Raw genomic sequence first — 16,623 nt, 5'->3', positions numbered from 1 at the left:
CTTGCTGACCGGTGCGCGCCCGGCCGCGTGGGCGGGCACAAGCGCCTGAGAAGTCGCAGTGCACCCCTGCTCCCGACCCCCGCCTCCCTCTCTTCACTTCTGAGCTGGAAAGTTGCGCGCCAGGCAGCGGGGGGCGGAGAGAGGAACCCAGACTGGCCCCCCTCCGTTTCCTGCCCGGCCGCCGCCCATTGGCCAGAGGAATCCCCAGGAATGTGAGCGACCCTTTATAAAAGCGCGCGGCTCCGCCGTCTCGGCAGCCACTGCACCCCAGCCGGGCGGTGAGTTCAGGGCTCTTGCGAGCTCCCTCGGCACAGCCTCCTACTTCTGCTTCAGCTTCCCCGGGCGCTGCTCCCGTCCCAGCGCCTGACTGTCCAAGCCTCTTGGTGCGCCGCCACTCCCGGCCGCTGCAGCCGCGTCCACACAGGTAAGCGCACCCCGCGGCCCCGGACGGTCGCCGAGGACCAGTTCTTCAACCTGAGGCTTCGGACAGCCCCTCAGGGGACCCTCGGATCTCATTCTCTCTCTCTGTCTTCGCCTTTCCCATCCTCTCCCTCCCAGCCTCAGGGGAGGTCTTTTAGGGATGAACTCCAGAGCCACCCTTTCCAGCCTTGGGGTTCACACCCCAACTCCCGCAGGACGCCCCAAGATTTCCTTCCCTTCTCCAAGCGCTCTCCAAACCTTTCAGTCGTCTCTGTGGGAGACTGCCTTTCCGGTGCCTTCGGGGCTCCCCCAAACTACATCTGCTGGCCTTTCTTTTCCGTCTCGACTTCCCAAGAAAAAGCCCCCACATGGTTGGTCATTGTCCCCATACTTTTAGAACCACATCCCCTCCCCCATCTCTCCCAATTTCTGCCCGATTCCCTCTGAACACTAAATTCTGTAGTGCCTCATCCCAGCGAAGTGGGGCCAAAGAGGGATCCCCAGGTTCCTTGGCCCCAAGCCCAGCCCCCAGGCATTGCCCACACTCCCTGCTGCGTCTCTGACCCTGGCTCTGTGCTTCCTGCTGCAGGCTCCCTGCTGGGCACCAACAGCTCCACCATGGGGCTGGCCTGGGGACTTGGTGTCCTGCTCCTCCTGCAAGTGTGTGGCACCAACCGCATTCCAGGTGAGTCTGTGATAACTCTAGGGGGAGGGGGAAGAGGAGGTGGTGCTGGGTACACAGGTGTCTGGACTAAGCTTGAATACTTCGGGATGCCCCCATGCTCTCCTCTGCAGTTGTTTTCCCCAGAGCTTCCTGTCCTGCTGTTTATTTGGCTGTCTCAGTGGTTGCCAGGAGTTTTTACTCTGCACCTATGGCCATGCCCTCAGAGCTGAGCCCGCCACCCCTGGCGCCTGTTTCAGCCAAGAAAACTCACTGTGTATCCTCCTCCTATCTCACAGAGTCTGGGGGAGATAACAGCGTGTTTGACATCTTTGAACTCACCGGAGGTTCCCGCAAGGGCTCTGGGCGCCGGCTGGTGAGGGGCCCTGACCCCTCCAGCTCAGCTTTCCGCATTGAGGATGCCAATCTGATCCCCCCTGTGCCCGATGACAAGTTCCAGGACCTAGTAGATGCTGTGCGGGCAGAGAAGGGGTTCCTCCTCCTGGCCTCTCTGCGGCAGATGAAGAAGACGCGGGGCACGCTGCTGGCCCTCGAGCGGAAAGACCACTCTGGCCAGGTCTTCAGCGTGGTCTCCAATGGCAAGGCGGGCACCCTGGACCTGAGCCTGACTGTGCAGGGGAAGCAGCATGTGGTGTCAGTGGAAGACGTGCTCCTGGCAACCGGCCAATGGAAGAGCATCACCCTGTTCGTGCAGGAGGACAGGGCCCAGCTGTACATCGACTGTGAGAAGATGGAGAACGCTGAGCTAGAGGTCCCCATCCAAAGCATCTTCACCAGGGACCTGGCCAGCATCGCCAGGCTCCGCATTGCAAAGGGAGGCGTCAATGACAATTTCCAGGTGAGGCCTCCTCTTTAAGTCCCTAGTCCCTGGGGTCATCTGCTAGCCAGGTGACCTGGCTGCTGGAGCAGGAGGTTCGGTACGGGAAATATTGTCTGTAGACGACAGCAGTGGTTCTCAAACTTTAGGGAGCATCACAATCACCTGGAGGGCTTGTTACAGTTTTTGAGTCAGTAGGTCTGCAGTGGGGCCTGGGAATGTACAGTTCTAGTAAGTTCCAGGTGATGCTGGTATGGATGTTGGCAGCCTGGGGACACGTGGAAAACCGCTAAAGGAAACAAGAAATGGCTCTTCAACAACTCTCAGCCTATTAAAGCCTTAAATACTCCTTAGTTCAAATGCATTCCAGCAACTTTACTATTGTTTCAAGTGGCTATTTTGTATGCACAGAATAAATACTTGGCAATTTGATTCCTCAGGGGGATGCAAAAACCCAGTGCCGTCGAGTCGATTCCGACTCATAGCGACCCCATAGGACAGAGTAGAACTGCCCGTTAGAGCTTCCAAGGAGCGCCTGGCGGATCTGAACTGCCGACCATTTGGTTAGCAGCCATAGCACTTAACCACTACGCCACCAGGGTTTTCCAAGGGGATGCAGCAGGTCCCAAATAAAAGGTTAACTGGAAGATTCGGTTTTGTGCTGCTGCAGCTTCTTCCTCACCTGAACTTTTAGATCTTTGCAACTGTAGCTTTGAAACTCCCACATTTAACTCTTTGACACTGGAGAGTGTCATTCTATCCACTGGACTTAGTATCAGAGTCCATGTCCTGTGTACCCAAGTAGGCTGATAACTGAATTCTTTGGAAAATACTGAAGACTGGGCAGAAGACACAATTCAGATGTTGAAGTTTGGCAATTTGTATTGGCGTGTTGTTTTGGCAGAGTAGTCTCAAAATGGAGCCCTTTTCAGCTTTTAGAGCGTCCGTGGTTTGCTTTCCCTAGCATAGAGACAGCGGTCCTCCCTCCCCCCGACACTTACAAGTAAGGTGTGTCCTCTGTCCACAGGGGGTGCTGCAGAATGTCAGGTTTGTCTTTGGAACCACACCAGAAGACATCCTCAGGAACAAAGGCTGCTCCAGCTGTGAGTACCCTTCTATTTTTAGTAAACTGGGGACTTCCACCAAGACAACCTGAGAAACTTAAACAATGGTGATTGTGCATGAATTCCCCCTGGGTAACACAGTTACTAGATGTACACACGTGACCTCAAAGGGTATTCCACACACATCCCCTGGCCCCAAAGGAGGTGTCCTTTACAGCGAAGAACTCCAGGGACTGGCTGGAGAGAGCTTCTGTTTGAAGGTCTTCTATTACCTTTTGTTTCTTGCCAGCTACCAACGTCCTTCTTGCTCTCGACAATGTGGTGAATGGTTCCAGCCCTGCCATCCGCACCAACTACATCGGCCACAAAACAAAGGACCTGCAGGCCATCTGCGGCATCTCCTGTGATGAGCTGTCCAACATGGTCCTGGAACTCAGGGGCCTGCGCACCATCGTCACCACGCTTCAGGACAGCATCCGCAAAGTGGTCAGTGGCCCCTGTTCCCAGCTGCTCAGCATAAATCCTTGAAGGTTTACCACTGCCGCTCCCAGCTGACCTAAAATGAGGTTAAGCACTAATGAGCTTTCTCCCTCCTTTAGACTGAAGAGAACAAGGAATTGGCCAACGAGCTGAGGCGGTCTCCTCTCTGCTATCACAACGGAGTTCAGTACAGGAATAACGAAGAGTGGACTGTGGACAGCTGCACCGAATGTCGCTGTCAGGTGAGGGGTCTTTATAAACCAAAACCAGAATTGGTGGTATGTGTTTGAAGCCACAGTCTCCGGGGAAATACCCAAATGGCCGTCCCAGTTCTTTTCATGCTCAATGGCCTGATACCAAAGTGGGCTTTTTTTCCCCCTCTCTAGGTTTTTCCTTGAGATGTAGTTGTGACATCTTTAAATTCTTTAAACTCTTAGAAGGTTTTTCAGAATCTTAATTACACCTTAGGCAGAGTATCTAAGAGAACAAATCTATTAAGACATCTGAATAATTTACTGGCTTTAGTTCAGACACTAAGTATTGAATGTCAGGTAAATAAAACCTTGTTGGAACATTCTTTTCCCTGCCCCCGCCCTGCAGTCCTGATTTGTATTCAGCTGTGACATGGTTCTTTTACTACAGTACTGATTGCTGTTCAGATCACTTAGCCCGACATTGTCAGGTCATAACTGGCTACTTAGCTCAAATGGCACCGCCTGTGTTTCTCTAGCTGTCTCCCCAGCCGGTGGCAAGTGACTTTGGGGGTTTACCTGGCTCAGAGAGCCACGTATACCTTAAATACAAATCACAGATTGCTTGATTTGCTTGCAAACTTCATTAAGTTCCCATTCCTCTCCAATATAATTTAAAGCCAGATCTACAGATGAGGAAAGCACTGCTAATCGGTTTTATTTTCCCCCTCAAATAAAGTCCCAGATGAATTTGAAGAGTTCAATAGATTTGACCCAGGATGTTTGAAGGTTCCCCTTAAATAAATTCCTCACGCTGCAACGTCCAACTCTGAGTAGCAGCTAAGAGAGAACTCCCCACAGAATGGAGTGACAAGTGGCCAGCCCTAGAACTCTCTCTGCGGTAGTGGAAGCTGCAAACAGAGAGGTCTTCTACTAAAGCCATTCCACGAGAGCGTTTACAGCCCTGACCCTGCTTCAGCCCGTAATGGAAATTTGATAGTATCTAAACCTCTGTTTGCAATACGCTTAGTAACCGACATCCCTCTCGCTCTTCCCTACAGAACTCAGTCACCATCTGCAAAAAGGTATCCTGCCCCATCATGCCCTGTTCTAACGCCACAGTTCCTGACGGAGAATGCTGCCCACGGTGTTGGCGTAAGTTCCTAAACCTGCATAAGCATTCTTCAGTGACTAGGTCAGGTCCACATACATCCTCGGCAGCCACGCAAAACACTGGAACCCCACCCCTATCCCCATCAGGTATTTGCATTCTGTGTCTTGCTGCCGCAGCTGGTTAACTGACAGCTTGTCTGCTGTGTAGAGCCGGAAGCTCCATTATGACTAAGCCTCAGTTACACATCTGGATGACAGTAAGGCAGTACTGATGTGGGTATAGCTTACTGACTCTGATTTTGTCACTTTGAGAAAAGAAGAGATGAGCATGTAGCAGCTTTAGCTCTAAGTTGACTGTTTTTAGGATCTGACCTTAGAGGCACAGAGCTAAGGAAGGCTGCTCTCCAAAGAAATGGATGGACTCATGGTGCAAGTGCTGGGCTGCACTGGGCCTTGTGCTTTGCTCGTTTTATTTGCCAAGACAGGAGGCCTGACAGAAGACCAGCAGGTTGAATTCCAGGGCACTGAAAGAAATAAGGCATATAGTGTGCTGTGGCACCTTATCCCTGGTTCTTGTTGGCAGTATAAATCAATCACTTTGCTGCAACAAAATTTAATGTAGTAGGTACAAGTCTTAGAAATGATTCATCACAACTAAGGTCAGGAAAAACAGAAAAGTAGCACTTGCCCTACACATTCACACATACACTCGCACACATTTACACACGCACACTGGCCACAGCTCAGAATAACCAGTCCCCTCCAGGGCCCATGTTGGAAATACTGGCACTGTAGTGATCATTTGTGTATCTCTTTCTGCTCAGCATTCACTTGAGGTCTGGGTTAAAGGGAAAAAGGCTAGCTGGGAGTTAGCAGAATTCTGAACTTGAATCAGGGATTGCTGGGAAAACTTCCAACTGATGGCAAAGGAAAACAAGTCCTCTGTCTTCTGGTACAGTTCAATGTGATTATAGTCACGGTGCCTGGGCAGATGGTAAACAAACACATTCTCCTCTTGTGAAAATATGTGCAGAGGAAGGCCCACAATGCTAGGGCAAGAGGAGCAACAAATTGATTAACCTCATGACCTAGTTGGAGCCAGAGCCAACAACTGCTATGCTGCCTTCGAGCTTATCTGTCAAACATATGCTCTGTGGCTCCCCAGAAGGGCAGAGAGGCTCCCACAAGCTGCCATACTCCAGTGTTCTTGGGAGCCTGAGACTAGAAATACCTGCCCAGATAGCTCAAGTTGGTAAAGGGAAACCCATCTGAATGGCTGAGAGAGGAGAAAGGTGGGAGCAATGCCTAACAGCACACACAACATGAGAAGGCTTAGCAGTACTGACCCGGGCAAAGCATTCCATTATCCCAGTGCTACAAACGTACCGATCAGGGATAAACCCCTTGGCTCTTGGTCTAAGAAATATATTTTCTCCCTCTGGCAAAGGAAGGAAGTCCCAAAGGAGAGTCTAAAGAATAGCTTGTCTTAACGACCCTGCGCTAAATGACCTCTGTTTCTCCTGCAGCCAGCGACTCTGCAGATGATGGCTGGTCTCCATGGTCTGAGTGGACCTCCTGCTCCGTGACCTGTGGCAATGGAATTCAGCAGCGCGGCCGCTCCTGCGATAGCCTCAACAACCGATGCGAGGGCTCCTCAGTCCAGACACGGACCTGCCACATTCAGGAGTGCGATAAAAGATGTAAGCATGTTGGCCACTTAGGAATGTGAAGACCTGGCCTGTCCTCACTGTCTTCACCAAGAACAGCACCATAGCATAGAGGTTAAGAGGATAGGTTTTAGAATTTCTGGATCCGAATCCCATTTCTCCCATTTACTTAGGCAACCTTGAGTACAACTTACCATTTCTGAGGTTCTTTCCTCCTCTATAAAATGGGGATAATAACAGCACTTAATATGGATGTTTTCCAGGATTTTATTTAGATAATGTATATAAAGCAGTTAGCTCAGAGCCTGGCTCACTATAATGTTGGATCACAATATTAACCTCATCCCATAAGGGCAACTAAACATTACCTGCCGTCTGGTAGACAGTGTTCCATGTTGGCATTTGGATATGTGGCCATGAGCCAAGTTCTGTTACACACTAGGCTTAGCTGCCATTGACCGTACCCTGAAAATATTTCTCTGTGCCCTCGAGGAGAGCCAACACCATTTGTGACCATCAGCTTTGTACTTTAGTTAAACAGGATGGCAGCTGGAGCCACTGGTCCCCGTGGTCATCTTGCTCGGTGACATGTGGTGATGGTGTGATCACAAGGATCCGGCTCTGCAACTCTCCCAGCCCCCAGTTGAACGGGAAGCCATGTGAAGGGGAAGCTCGAGAGACTAAAGCCTGCAAGAAAGACGCCTGCCCAAGTAAGTGTGGACACTGCTGGTGCCCAGCTGGTGCCCTGGCATCTGTGGGTCATCAAGGGAGGAAGGTTACTTACTTACTACGGAAACAAATAGAAGCAAATTTCTGTGTGCTCAGCAGCTTCGTGTAATGAAAAACAGAAAGAACCAATTTCAAACTCGCCCTCTTCCCAAACATTTTTTCTGCATTTCAGGGTAGCAGAAGTTTCTTGAATAGGCTTAGAGAAATCTTCTATGACAGATCAGGTTCGAGAAAATTAAACTCACTTTTGGCATGTGGTTCATTCTCTTACAGTCAATGGAGGCTGGGGTCCCTGGTCACCATGGGACATCTGTTCTGTCACCTGTGGAGGAGGGGTGCAGAAACGTAGCCGGCTCTGCAACAACCCCACACCCCAATTTGGAGGCAAGGACTGCATTGGTGATGTGACGGAAAACCAGATCTGCAACAAGCAGGATTGTCCAATTGGTGAGCCTTGCAGCCCTGGAAGAAACCATCCTTAGGACCTATTAAGTCTAATTGACCTAATATCACAGTCAGCATACAAATGGTCCTGAGTGGTTTAATTATTCTAAAATGCAGGTGGACAACGTAATTCCAATATAGTTGAGTTACGTGGACCTATAGCTTACATTATTGTTTTTTCACGACCAGCATGGTCGTATCAGGAGTTGAGACTAACCATTGACCTGTCCCCCTCGCCTTGTCTTAGATGGATGTCTGTCCAATCCCTGCTTTGCCGGTGCCAAGTGTACTAGCTACCCCGATGGCAGCTGGAAATGTGGTGCTTGCCCTGCGGGTTATAGCGGAAATGGCGTCCAGTGCACAGATGTTGATGAGGTGAGGAACGCATGGCTTAGAGTTACTACATCTCAGAAAGCAGCTCACCTCTTCTAGTTATTTCCTTACAGTGGGTCAACTGTCGTTTCCTCCATAGTGCAAAGAAGTGCCCGATGCCTGCTTCAACCACAATGGAGAACACAGGTGTAAGAACACAGACCCCGGCTACAACTGTCTGCCCTGCCCACCTCGCTTCACTGGCACGCAGCCCTTTGGCCAGGGCATCGAACACGCCACCGCCAACAAACAGGTACAGTAGACTGGCTGGGTAGACTAGAGGAGTGGTGTCCTTTACTGAAACACTGAGGAGAGGGAGGAATGTAATTTCTTATGCATTGCCCTGACCCCAAAAAAAAAAAAAAACCCAGGGAGGAGGATGAAATAGGCCATCTAGTTTTAGAAACATGACTAGAAAATTCTTGGTAAATCTAACAGGGTAAAAATAGTCCACCATATTAAAAAATGCTGCTCTGGAATAATCTGTATGCAGATAGATTTGTAAATACCTATGTCCTGGGGCCCTGGTGGCACAGTGGCTTAGTGTTTGGCTGCTAACCAAAAGGTTGGCAGTTCAAATCCACCAGCCACTCCTTGGAAACCCTATGGGGCGGTTCTGCTCTATCCTATAGGGTCTCTATGAATTGAAATTAACTCGACAGCAGTGGGTTTGGTCTTTGGTTTTATCTCCTGAGCAATGGAAAAGAAATGAGAAGCAGTGTTAGCCTATAGCCTGAACATCCTCAGGGTAGAGTGGGTAAAGGGAGGCCACGATCGTTCACATGGAGCATCTACTCAGAGATAACAGGGATCTGGATTCCTCTTGATTCCATGGTATCTGGAGACTGGAAGCCTCTGGGTTAACCTCGGGATGTTGTACTCTCAGGTGTGCAAGCCCCGCAACCCCTGCACAGACGGGACACACGATTGCAACAAGAATGCCAAGTGCAACTACCTCGGCCATTACAGCGACCCCATGTACCGCTGCGAGTGCAAGCCTGGCTATGCAGGCAACGGCATCATCTGCGGAGAGGACACAGACCTCGACGGCTGGCCCAATGAGGACCTGGTCTGTGTGGCCAATGCAACTTACCACTGCAAAAAGGTGAAAACCAGCTTCCCTTGTGTACCTTTATAAAGAAGTAGCATTGCCCTTATCAAAAGACCATGCCAAGGGACCTTAAAGGTTTAAATCTTGACAGTGACTGAAAGATTAAAGCACCCAAAGGCAGAGCGACACTAGTTCTCATTAGTATTAAATCATTTGGTGCCAAGAACTTGAATAGGGCAGGCCCTTGTAGCGACCGTGTCCCATAGTCGATTCCTTTGGCCACAAACGTTCACCACTCTACCAAATACCAGCAGAGTATGACTTGTGCGTACAGCATCCAAAAAGCCAAGAGTGTTCATACAAATTCTGTACGTGTATCCCCAAGAAAAAGTTTGGATTTTTGTGTGTGTGTACCCATAAAAAATACATGCTGTTACGGAGCAGCATTCCGTTCTTTCTCTGTTTGCATGTTTATGTGTACGCCTCGTGCAAGCTGAGTAAATGGAATGTAAACTAACTGTAGTGTGTGTCTTCTGTTTCCTAGGACAACTGTCCCAACCTTCCCAACTCAGGGCAGGAAGACTATGACAAGGATGGAATCGGCGATGCCTGTGACGATGACGATGACAATGATAAAATTCCAGACGATCGGGTAAAAACAAAACGCTTCCCTTTCTCCATTCGCCTTTTCCATCTGCAACGCCTAGTAGCCTGAGACAGTTTAGGATTCAAGGAAATTGCAGAGTTATAAAGAAAACACCAGGTTGATATCCAGGAGCATTAGAAAGTACTCATGGTATTTCAGTAGTTGGAGTACATAGATACTGCCAAGAGAATTTTAAATGAGCATTTTATCACAGCCTTTTCCCCCCATCTTGAGCAAGAAATTCTGATGTATAAACAAATGACATTTTGCTGCCTAATTTAGATGTCATATACAAATTATAGTAAAATTTTCTTTGGGCATACTGAGAACTGAGATGATGAGATTATCTTTCACATCTCACTGATTTGTAATCTACAGGAATCCATTTTTATGTATCGTGTCCTGGCTTGTCACTTTGGCGTGATCATTTTACATGAGTACTAAATCAGCGTTTCCACTAAGTAGAGCGTCATTATTACAGATTCTTGCAGTTTGGTATCTATTGTGCATGTGGTTTGAGGCTTAAACTGGTTTCGCTGGCTATGTTGTGAAGTGCTCCATTTCTTCTCTTCACAGGACAACTGTCCATTCCATTACAACCCAGCCCAGTATGACTATGACAGAGATGATGTGGGCGACCGCTGTGATAACTGTCCCTACAACCACAACCCAGATCAGGCTGACACAGACAACAATGGGGAAGGAGACGCCTGTGCGGCTGACATTGATGGGGATGGTAAGGCGCTTGCTGACTGCAGTAGGGCCCTGGGTGATGGCATACATGCTCAGTTTTCAACTTGTTCTGACTTTTCTCCAGTCCTGGCTGTTAGTACACAGCTAGCTTGAAATACTCAAGGCTGGAGATCACAGCTCTTATTTGTCTCCTGTTCTCTCCATCTCTGCAGGTATCCTCAATGAAAGAGACAACTGCCAGTACGTGTACAATGTCGACCAGCGGGATACGGATATGGATGGGGTTGGAGATCAGTGTGATAACTGCCCCCTGGAACACAATCCAGATCAGGTAGGTGGACTCTTCAGAGTCTTTCAGTGAAGTGTTGGAATATCCCTTTCCAGGCCTTTCATCTCTCGGTTCACGATGTTCTCATAGCCAGTTGCAGTCTTTTTGTGTAAACAGTTCACCTTATGTCAGCTCCTTGCAAATAGTCCCATAAATCTAACATGAGGATCCTGTATCTTCAATCTTGTCTTCTCAAAGAAGATCAACTTGACTGCTCGGCATGACCTATCATTGATACTAGTTAAGATAAATTTTACAGAGCAGGAATCTGTGACTGACAACTCTAGAACAATATCAATCATAGGTAAGACTAAGAACTGGGGGAAAAAATGCCCTTAAGCAAAATAAATGGCCATTTTCATGGCTAAGGATATAATCTGACTGTAAGGAATCATCAAACTAAAAATACTTCCAAAACCTGGAGGAAGCCCGTTTGTTATTCTTTGGAAGTGTTTGGCATAACAGACAGATCATTCCCTACCCATGTAGGGAGTGCTACGAGTAGACGTTAGCCAGAACAGCTTCCATGTCTGAAAGTACTTCTTTTTTGTCTAATTGCCCATCATTATTTTTTAGGAATTCAAGTTAAAAGTAGGCTTTTTTCCCCCTAAAAAGCATTGTTCTGGAAGCTTAGAAACCAGCTTTTTTTAAATGGCAATGTTTTTATAAGGTTAAAAAATTGAAAACTCCAGTTCTTCATCCTGATATTTACTCTTGAGAGCGCCTATCAAGCAAAGAGAGCAGGATGAGTAGCTTGGGGGCCATAACTGGGAAGTGTGAATGATCCAGGACAGCTGTGCTGGTCACCTGGCACTGAGGGTCATCTATTTTGAGTTTAGGTCTTAGCATAAACTGAACTTCTTCAATATCATTTAACATCACTAGGTGGGCCTTTGGTTCTTCAGATTGTAATAAAATGTGTAACAAAATTCCAGCATTGTATAAAAATCTCACAGCAAAGGGCATAAATATTGGCAAGAAAGATTGTGGTTTGTGTACGTGCAGTCCATAAACATCCCACACACGATGAATGATGTAAAAGTACTGAGAAAAAGCTTTGAAAAAATTTGAGTTTTGACTTCACCTGAGCCAACAGTGACAGTCCTTGCAGACTAGATGGTGTATAAAACCAAATACTTAAAAGAATAACTGATCCCTCTCATACATATTACCCAGACAGTGTGCACAGAAAGCACTGCTATCCTTCCATGACATAATGACCTACAGTAGAAGTTGACATGTCAACAGTTTTACAATCAAAAGCGTCAATGAAAAATAACATTTCCTTACATAGAACTCTATCTAACGTTACAATGTGATCAGTTAATGTTGTATTCCATCCTTAGTTAATAATTCCTTTTTTTAATTTAATTTTATTTATAAAGTTTTATATTTCAAAAATATCTAAATATCCTTTTTCAAATTATCTAGAAATAAGGGTCAAGAGAAAAAACTTTACATGTTAATATTGTTGTTTTGCAGTAGTATACAAATAGGCATGAAACTCCATTGGCGATATCCAATCATGGGGAATTTTCCCTATTGCAAGGTCATTAGTTATCTTCAACATTAACATAAAAGTTATCTTCAATTTACCCTCCTTTTATGTCTCCTCTTCCAGCTGGACTCTGACTCGGACCGCATTGGAGATACCTGTGACAGCAATCAGGATATTGATGAAGATGGCCACCAGAACAACCTAGACAACTGCCCCTATGTGCCCAACGCCAACCAGGCCGACCACGACAAGGATGGCGTGGGAGATGCCTGTGACCATGATGATGACAATGATGGCATTCCTGATGACAGGGACAACTGCAGACTGGTGTCCAATCCTGACCAGAAGGACTCTGACGGTGAGTCAGTTGAGCCACTTTTTAAGACAGTAACTGAAACCACATGGCTTTCTAGATTCAAGAAATGAAGATGAAGTTGAATGCATTTAAGATGAGACTAAATGGCAGCTTTGACAAGACAGTGAATTTCTGACCCCAGTTATAATAGCATTTCAGAATTTCACAGAACTCTTGCCTTTTTGACCTTAGGTGATGGTCGAGGTGATGCTTGCAAGGATGATTTTGACCAGGACAGTGTGCCAGACATCGATGACATCTGTCCTGAGAATGTTGACATCAGTGAGACTGATTTCCGCCGATTCCAGATGATTCCTTTAGATCCCAAAGGAACATCCCAAAATGATCCTAACTGGGTTGTACGCCATCAGGGTAAAGAGCTTGTCCAGACTGTCAACTGTGACCCTGGGCTTGCTATAGGTGAGTAGTGAATTCTTAGAACAAAAAGCTAACGTATACGTGGGAAAGACACAAATATAAAACCTGGCAGTTGCATGTGTGTTTAGCATAGTCCTTGTGGGTACTAAGGATGTCTGGGAATGTAACAGAGAAACTTCGGAAAGCTGTAGGTTTTAACCTGGGATCTGCGCTCATCTTCCAGGTTATGATGAATTTAATGCTGTGGACTTCAGTGGCACATTCTTCATCAACACCGAGAGGGATGATGACTATGCCGGATTTGTGTTTGGCTACCAGTCCAGCAGCCGCTTCTATGTTGTGATGTGGAAGCAGGTCACCCAGTCCTACTGGGACACCAACCCCACAAGGGCTCAGGGGTACTCAGGCCTTTCTGTGAAAGTTGTGAACTCCACCACAGGACCTGGCGAGCACCTGCGGAATGCTCTGTGGCATACAGGAAACACCCCTGGCCAGGTAAGAAGCCGTGCCCTAGAAGAGGGAAAGAGTCAGTGGGTACCTGTTTAGCACTGGGGATGCTGTGCTTTGGCTAAGACTGCTAATGGAGGATCTTAGATATAAAGGTTCTAACATCACCAACTGCAGCACTAAGCTCTGCTTTGTAAGAACAGTAGTGTCTGAGAGGGGAGCTGGCTGTGCCCAAGAGTTACCCTTCAGGTCCAAAGGCATCTTCAGCCTCTTCAAACAAAACCTCTCCCATTCCTTCTCTGTTTCTGCCTTCTACCTGTATTTAAGGGCACACCAAATGAAGGTGGTTTTGGAAAAAATCTTAACATTGCAACCCTCTAATTTGGGTCAACTTGGTGTCTTTCGGGTACCATTTGTTATGGAATGAAATAGAAATCTTCTCACGGCGGAGCTCTGTTTCAACATTTCCTTTTCTTTCAGGTGCGAACCCTGTGGCATGACCCTCGTCATATAGGCTGGAAAGATTTCACTGCCTACAGATGGCGTCTCAGCCACCGGCCAAAGACAGGCTTCATTAGGTAAGATTGCACTCATTGAATTTCACTTACAGTCATGCTGATGACCAAGGAGGAGGACACCAAAAAGCAGAGGTGTCACTGATGAGATTTTTTTTCCCCACAGAGTGGTGATGTATGAAGGGAAGAAGATCATGGCTGACTCGGGACCTATCTATGACAAGACCTACGCTGGTGGCAGGCTAGGGTTGTTTGTCTTCTCTCAAGAAATGGTGTTCTTCTCCGACCTGAAATACGAGTGCAGAGGTAGGAGCAGTGTTCCCAGTTCATGTTCAGTGATTCAATAATGTCAAGAATGCCAATTATGGGAGTCTGATTTAAAGACTGTTTTAGAGATAGGGTTCTTTCTATTTTGCTTTTGAACACACAATGATAAAAAATGAGACAATTCCTATAAAGCGTAGCTTATGCAATCCTGAGTCATTAACGGTATTAATTTGCTTAGCAATCTCTGTCCTTTTCATACAGTGCAAAGGTAAGCTCCTGTATGGTTTAGACCACATTGATGACACTTTAAATTGTACATGTTAACATATATCATTACAGCACAAATTATCTTTAACAACCTTTACCTGTATACAAAGAGGGGAAAGAAATAGTGCCTTCATATTGGCATGTTGATTTTCACTATTAATCTTGGCTCTGCTTCTCCATTCTTTTGCACGAAATAATTACTTAAGCTGTCATTGAGCCCAACACTGGACCCACCACAAAATAACTACTTATAAAAAAAAAAAAAAAATTTTTTTTTTTTTAAGTGTTTATAAGATCAATCAGAGTGAAGAAAGATGGTTGGTTTTACTCAAAAAACATTTATGATGTCATCTTTGAGTCTGATTTTTTTTTTTTTTTTTAAATCTCCCTAAACTTTCAACATGAAGGCCTTACAAAGCATCGCGTAAGTTCTGAAGACTGCATTGTGTTGCTTTCCTGGCATCGATGCCAGCGAATAAAATTAAATGTTAATGTGTTTAAACAGTCTTAAATTACGCTTTTGCCATTATGAAAGTAGGGATGTACGTAGGTTGTTATTAGTTGGTATTATGATGGCAATGCCTTTAAGAATGAGTTTGTATTTGAATTTATTTATGTGTGTATTATGTCTATTTATTTAACAGATTCCTAATCATCAAACTGTTGATCAAAAGACTGATGGTAACCAATGCTGGTATTGCACCTTCTGGAACCATGGGCTTGAGAAAACCCCGGGATCGCTCCTCCCTTCTTCCTTTTTTCTCTGCTTGCATCAATGTGGACTCCTAGGATATATGACCTGCCTCGAGAAAATGCAGTTTTCAAAAACAGACTCAGCATTCTTCCTCCAACGAATGAGAAGACATCTTTCAAGAATATACACAATGACTTCTGACATCTTTCAAGAATATACACAATGACTTCTGGCATCTTTCAAGAATATACACAATGACTTCTGGCATCTTTCAAGAATATACACAATGACTTCTGGCTTGCTTTTGAAAAAGCACAAGCATCTCCTTGCTTCAGCTGGGAAGATGACTGCTCCACTCTGCTTTCATCACAGAGTGCTGTCGCGAGGCCATCTCTGAGCAGTGGACTCAGCAGCATTTCAGGCATGTGAGAGAAGGGAGGACTCATTAGAATTAGCCAACAAAACCACCCCTGACATACTCCCTCAGGAATAGGGGGAGTCGGGGCCAAAGCACTAAGGGGAAGGTGTGTACCCAAGAGACGATTGTATGAAGAAAATGTGGAGGAACTGTTACATGTTCGGTACTAATCATTTTCAGGGGATTAAAAAACTATTGTTGGATTTCATGATACTGACGGCGTTAGCTGATTAACCCACTTAAAGAGGCACTTAAATAGAAGCAGGGAAAGGAGGAAAAGACTGGCTTCTGGACTTCCTCCCCTGGCCCCTGCTCCTTACCTGTAGTAGTGGCCAGAATAGGGAGTCAGAATGGAACTAGTGGAAGGCAGTGCTGGCTGCCATTGGCTGGTTACTTTGAAATTGTTGGCTTCATTCCAGATGTAGCTTGTGCAGATGTAGCAGGAAAATGGGAAAACCTACCATCTCAGTGAGCACAAGGTTGCCTCTCAAGGGATGGGCAGCCGTGCTTATATTTTTATGGTTAGAAAGGCACAAAATTAATATCAACTAAAACATTCCTCTTCTCTGTTTTTTTCTGAATATCTTGGAGTTCTCCAATTCTCTCTTTTGGACTGTAGTTTTTCTTTGTTTGTTTGTTTGTTTTCCTTTACAAAGCCTTTACAATGTAAAATATTTATTTTTGTACCTATTCTGGAGGGTCTGACTGAAGGACTATTCATGGAACAGGAAGCAGCGTAAGGACGATCCATACCACCTTTGTTATGCGTCTTCGCGACCTTTAAGATTGTAAATACAGATTATTTATTAACTCTGTTCTACCTGATTTAGGTTTCGTATGGAAAGCGTTGGCGGTCAGGCAGTGGCAAGTCATCAGCCAGTCTCTAAGAATGGCACAAGGAAAAGCAGCAACAGAGCTGCCCCTTGCTTTGTGCTTAGGGTGAACGATTTGGGATTCTTTTTTGGTTTTTGTTTGCTTTGCTTTGTCTTTTCAAGTGGAATTAGTTTGTTATCCATTTGCAAGTATTTTTAGATGGCAAAGAAAGCCATGAGGTCTTTACATACTGTTTTACCCCCACCCCGTGTGC

The 16,623-nt window shown here is 46.3% G+C and overlaps 1 protein-coding gene across 1 annotated transcript; it reads left to right on the top strand.

Moving 5' to 3' along the window:
- Positions 1–251: 251 nt before the first annotated feature.
- On the top strand, positions 252–15,744 carry THBS1 (thrombospondin 1). The gene is made up of 22 exons (XM_010598330.3): positions 252–424; positions 1,010–1,105; positions 1,381–1,940; positions 2,947–3,022; positions 3,273–3,469; positions 3,583–3,705; positions 4,716–4,809; positions 6,294–6,467; positions 6,968–7,144; positions 7,437–7,610; positions 7,855–7,982; positions 8,080–8,232; positions 8,866–9,084; positions 9,575–9,682; positions 10,253–10,412; positions 10,582–10,700; positions 12,319–12,553; positions 12,743–12,970; positions 13,152–13,423; positions 13,856–13,953; positions 14,057–14,196; positions 15,069–15,744. Exons 2-22 carry the CDS (start codon positions 1,039–1,041, stop codon positions 15,074–15,076), a joined length of 3,510 nt encoding a protein of 1,169 aa, XP_010596632.1. The 5' UTR covers positions 252–424; positions 1,010–1,038; the 3' UTR covers positions 15,077–15,744.
- Positions 15,745–16,623: the final 879 nt, after the last annotated feature.

The sequence above is a fragment of the Loxodonta africana genome, chromosome 10 (assembly GCF_030014295.1).
Source record: "Loxodonta africana isolate mLoxAfr1 chromosome 10, mLoxAfr1.hap2, whole genome shotgun sequence".
NCBI classification, from domain to species: domain Eukaryota; kingdom Metazoa; phylum Chordata; class Mammalia; order Proboscidea; family Elephantidae; genus Loxodonta; species Loxodonta africana.
Note: the sequence above shows the minus strand (reverse complement) of the source record. Positions and strands in the feature narration are given on the sequence as shown.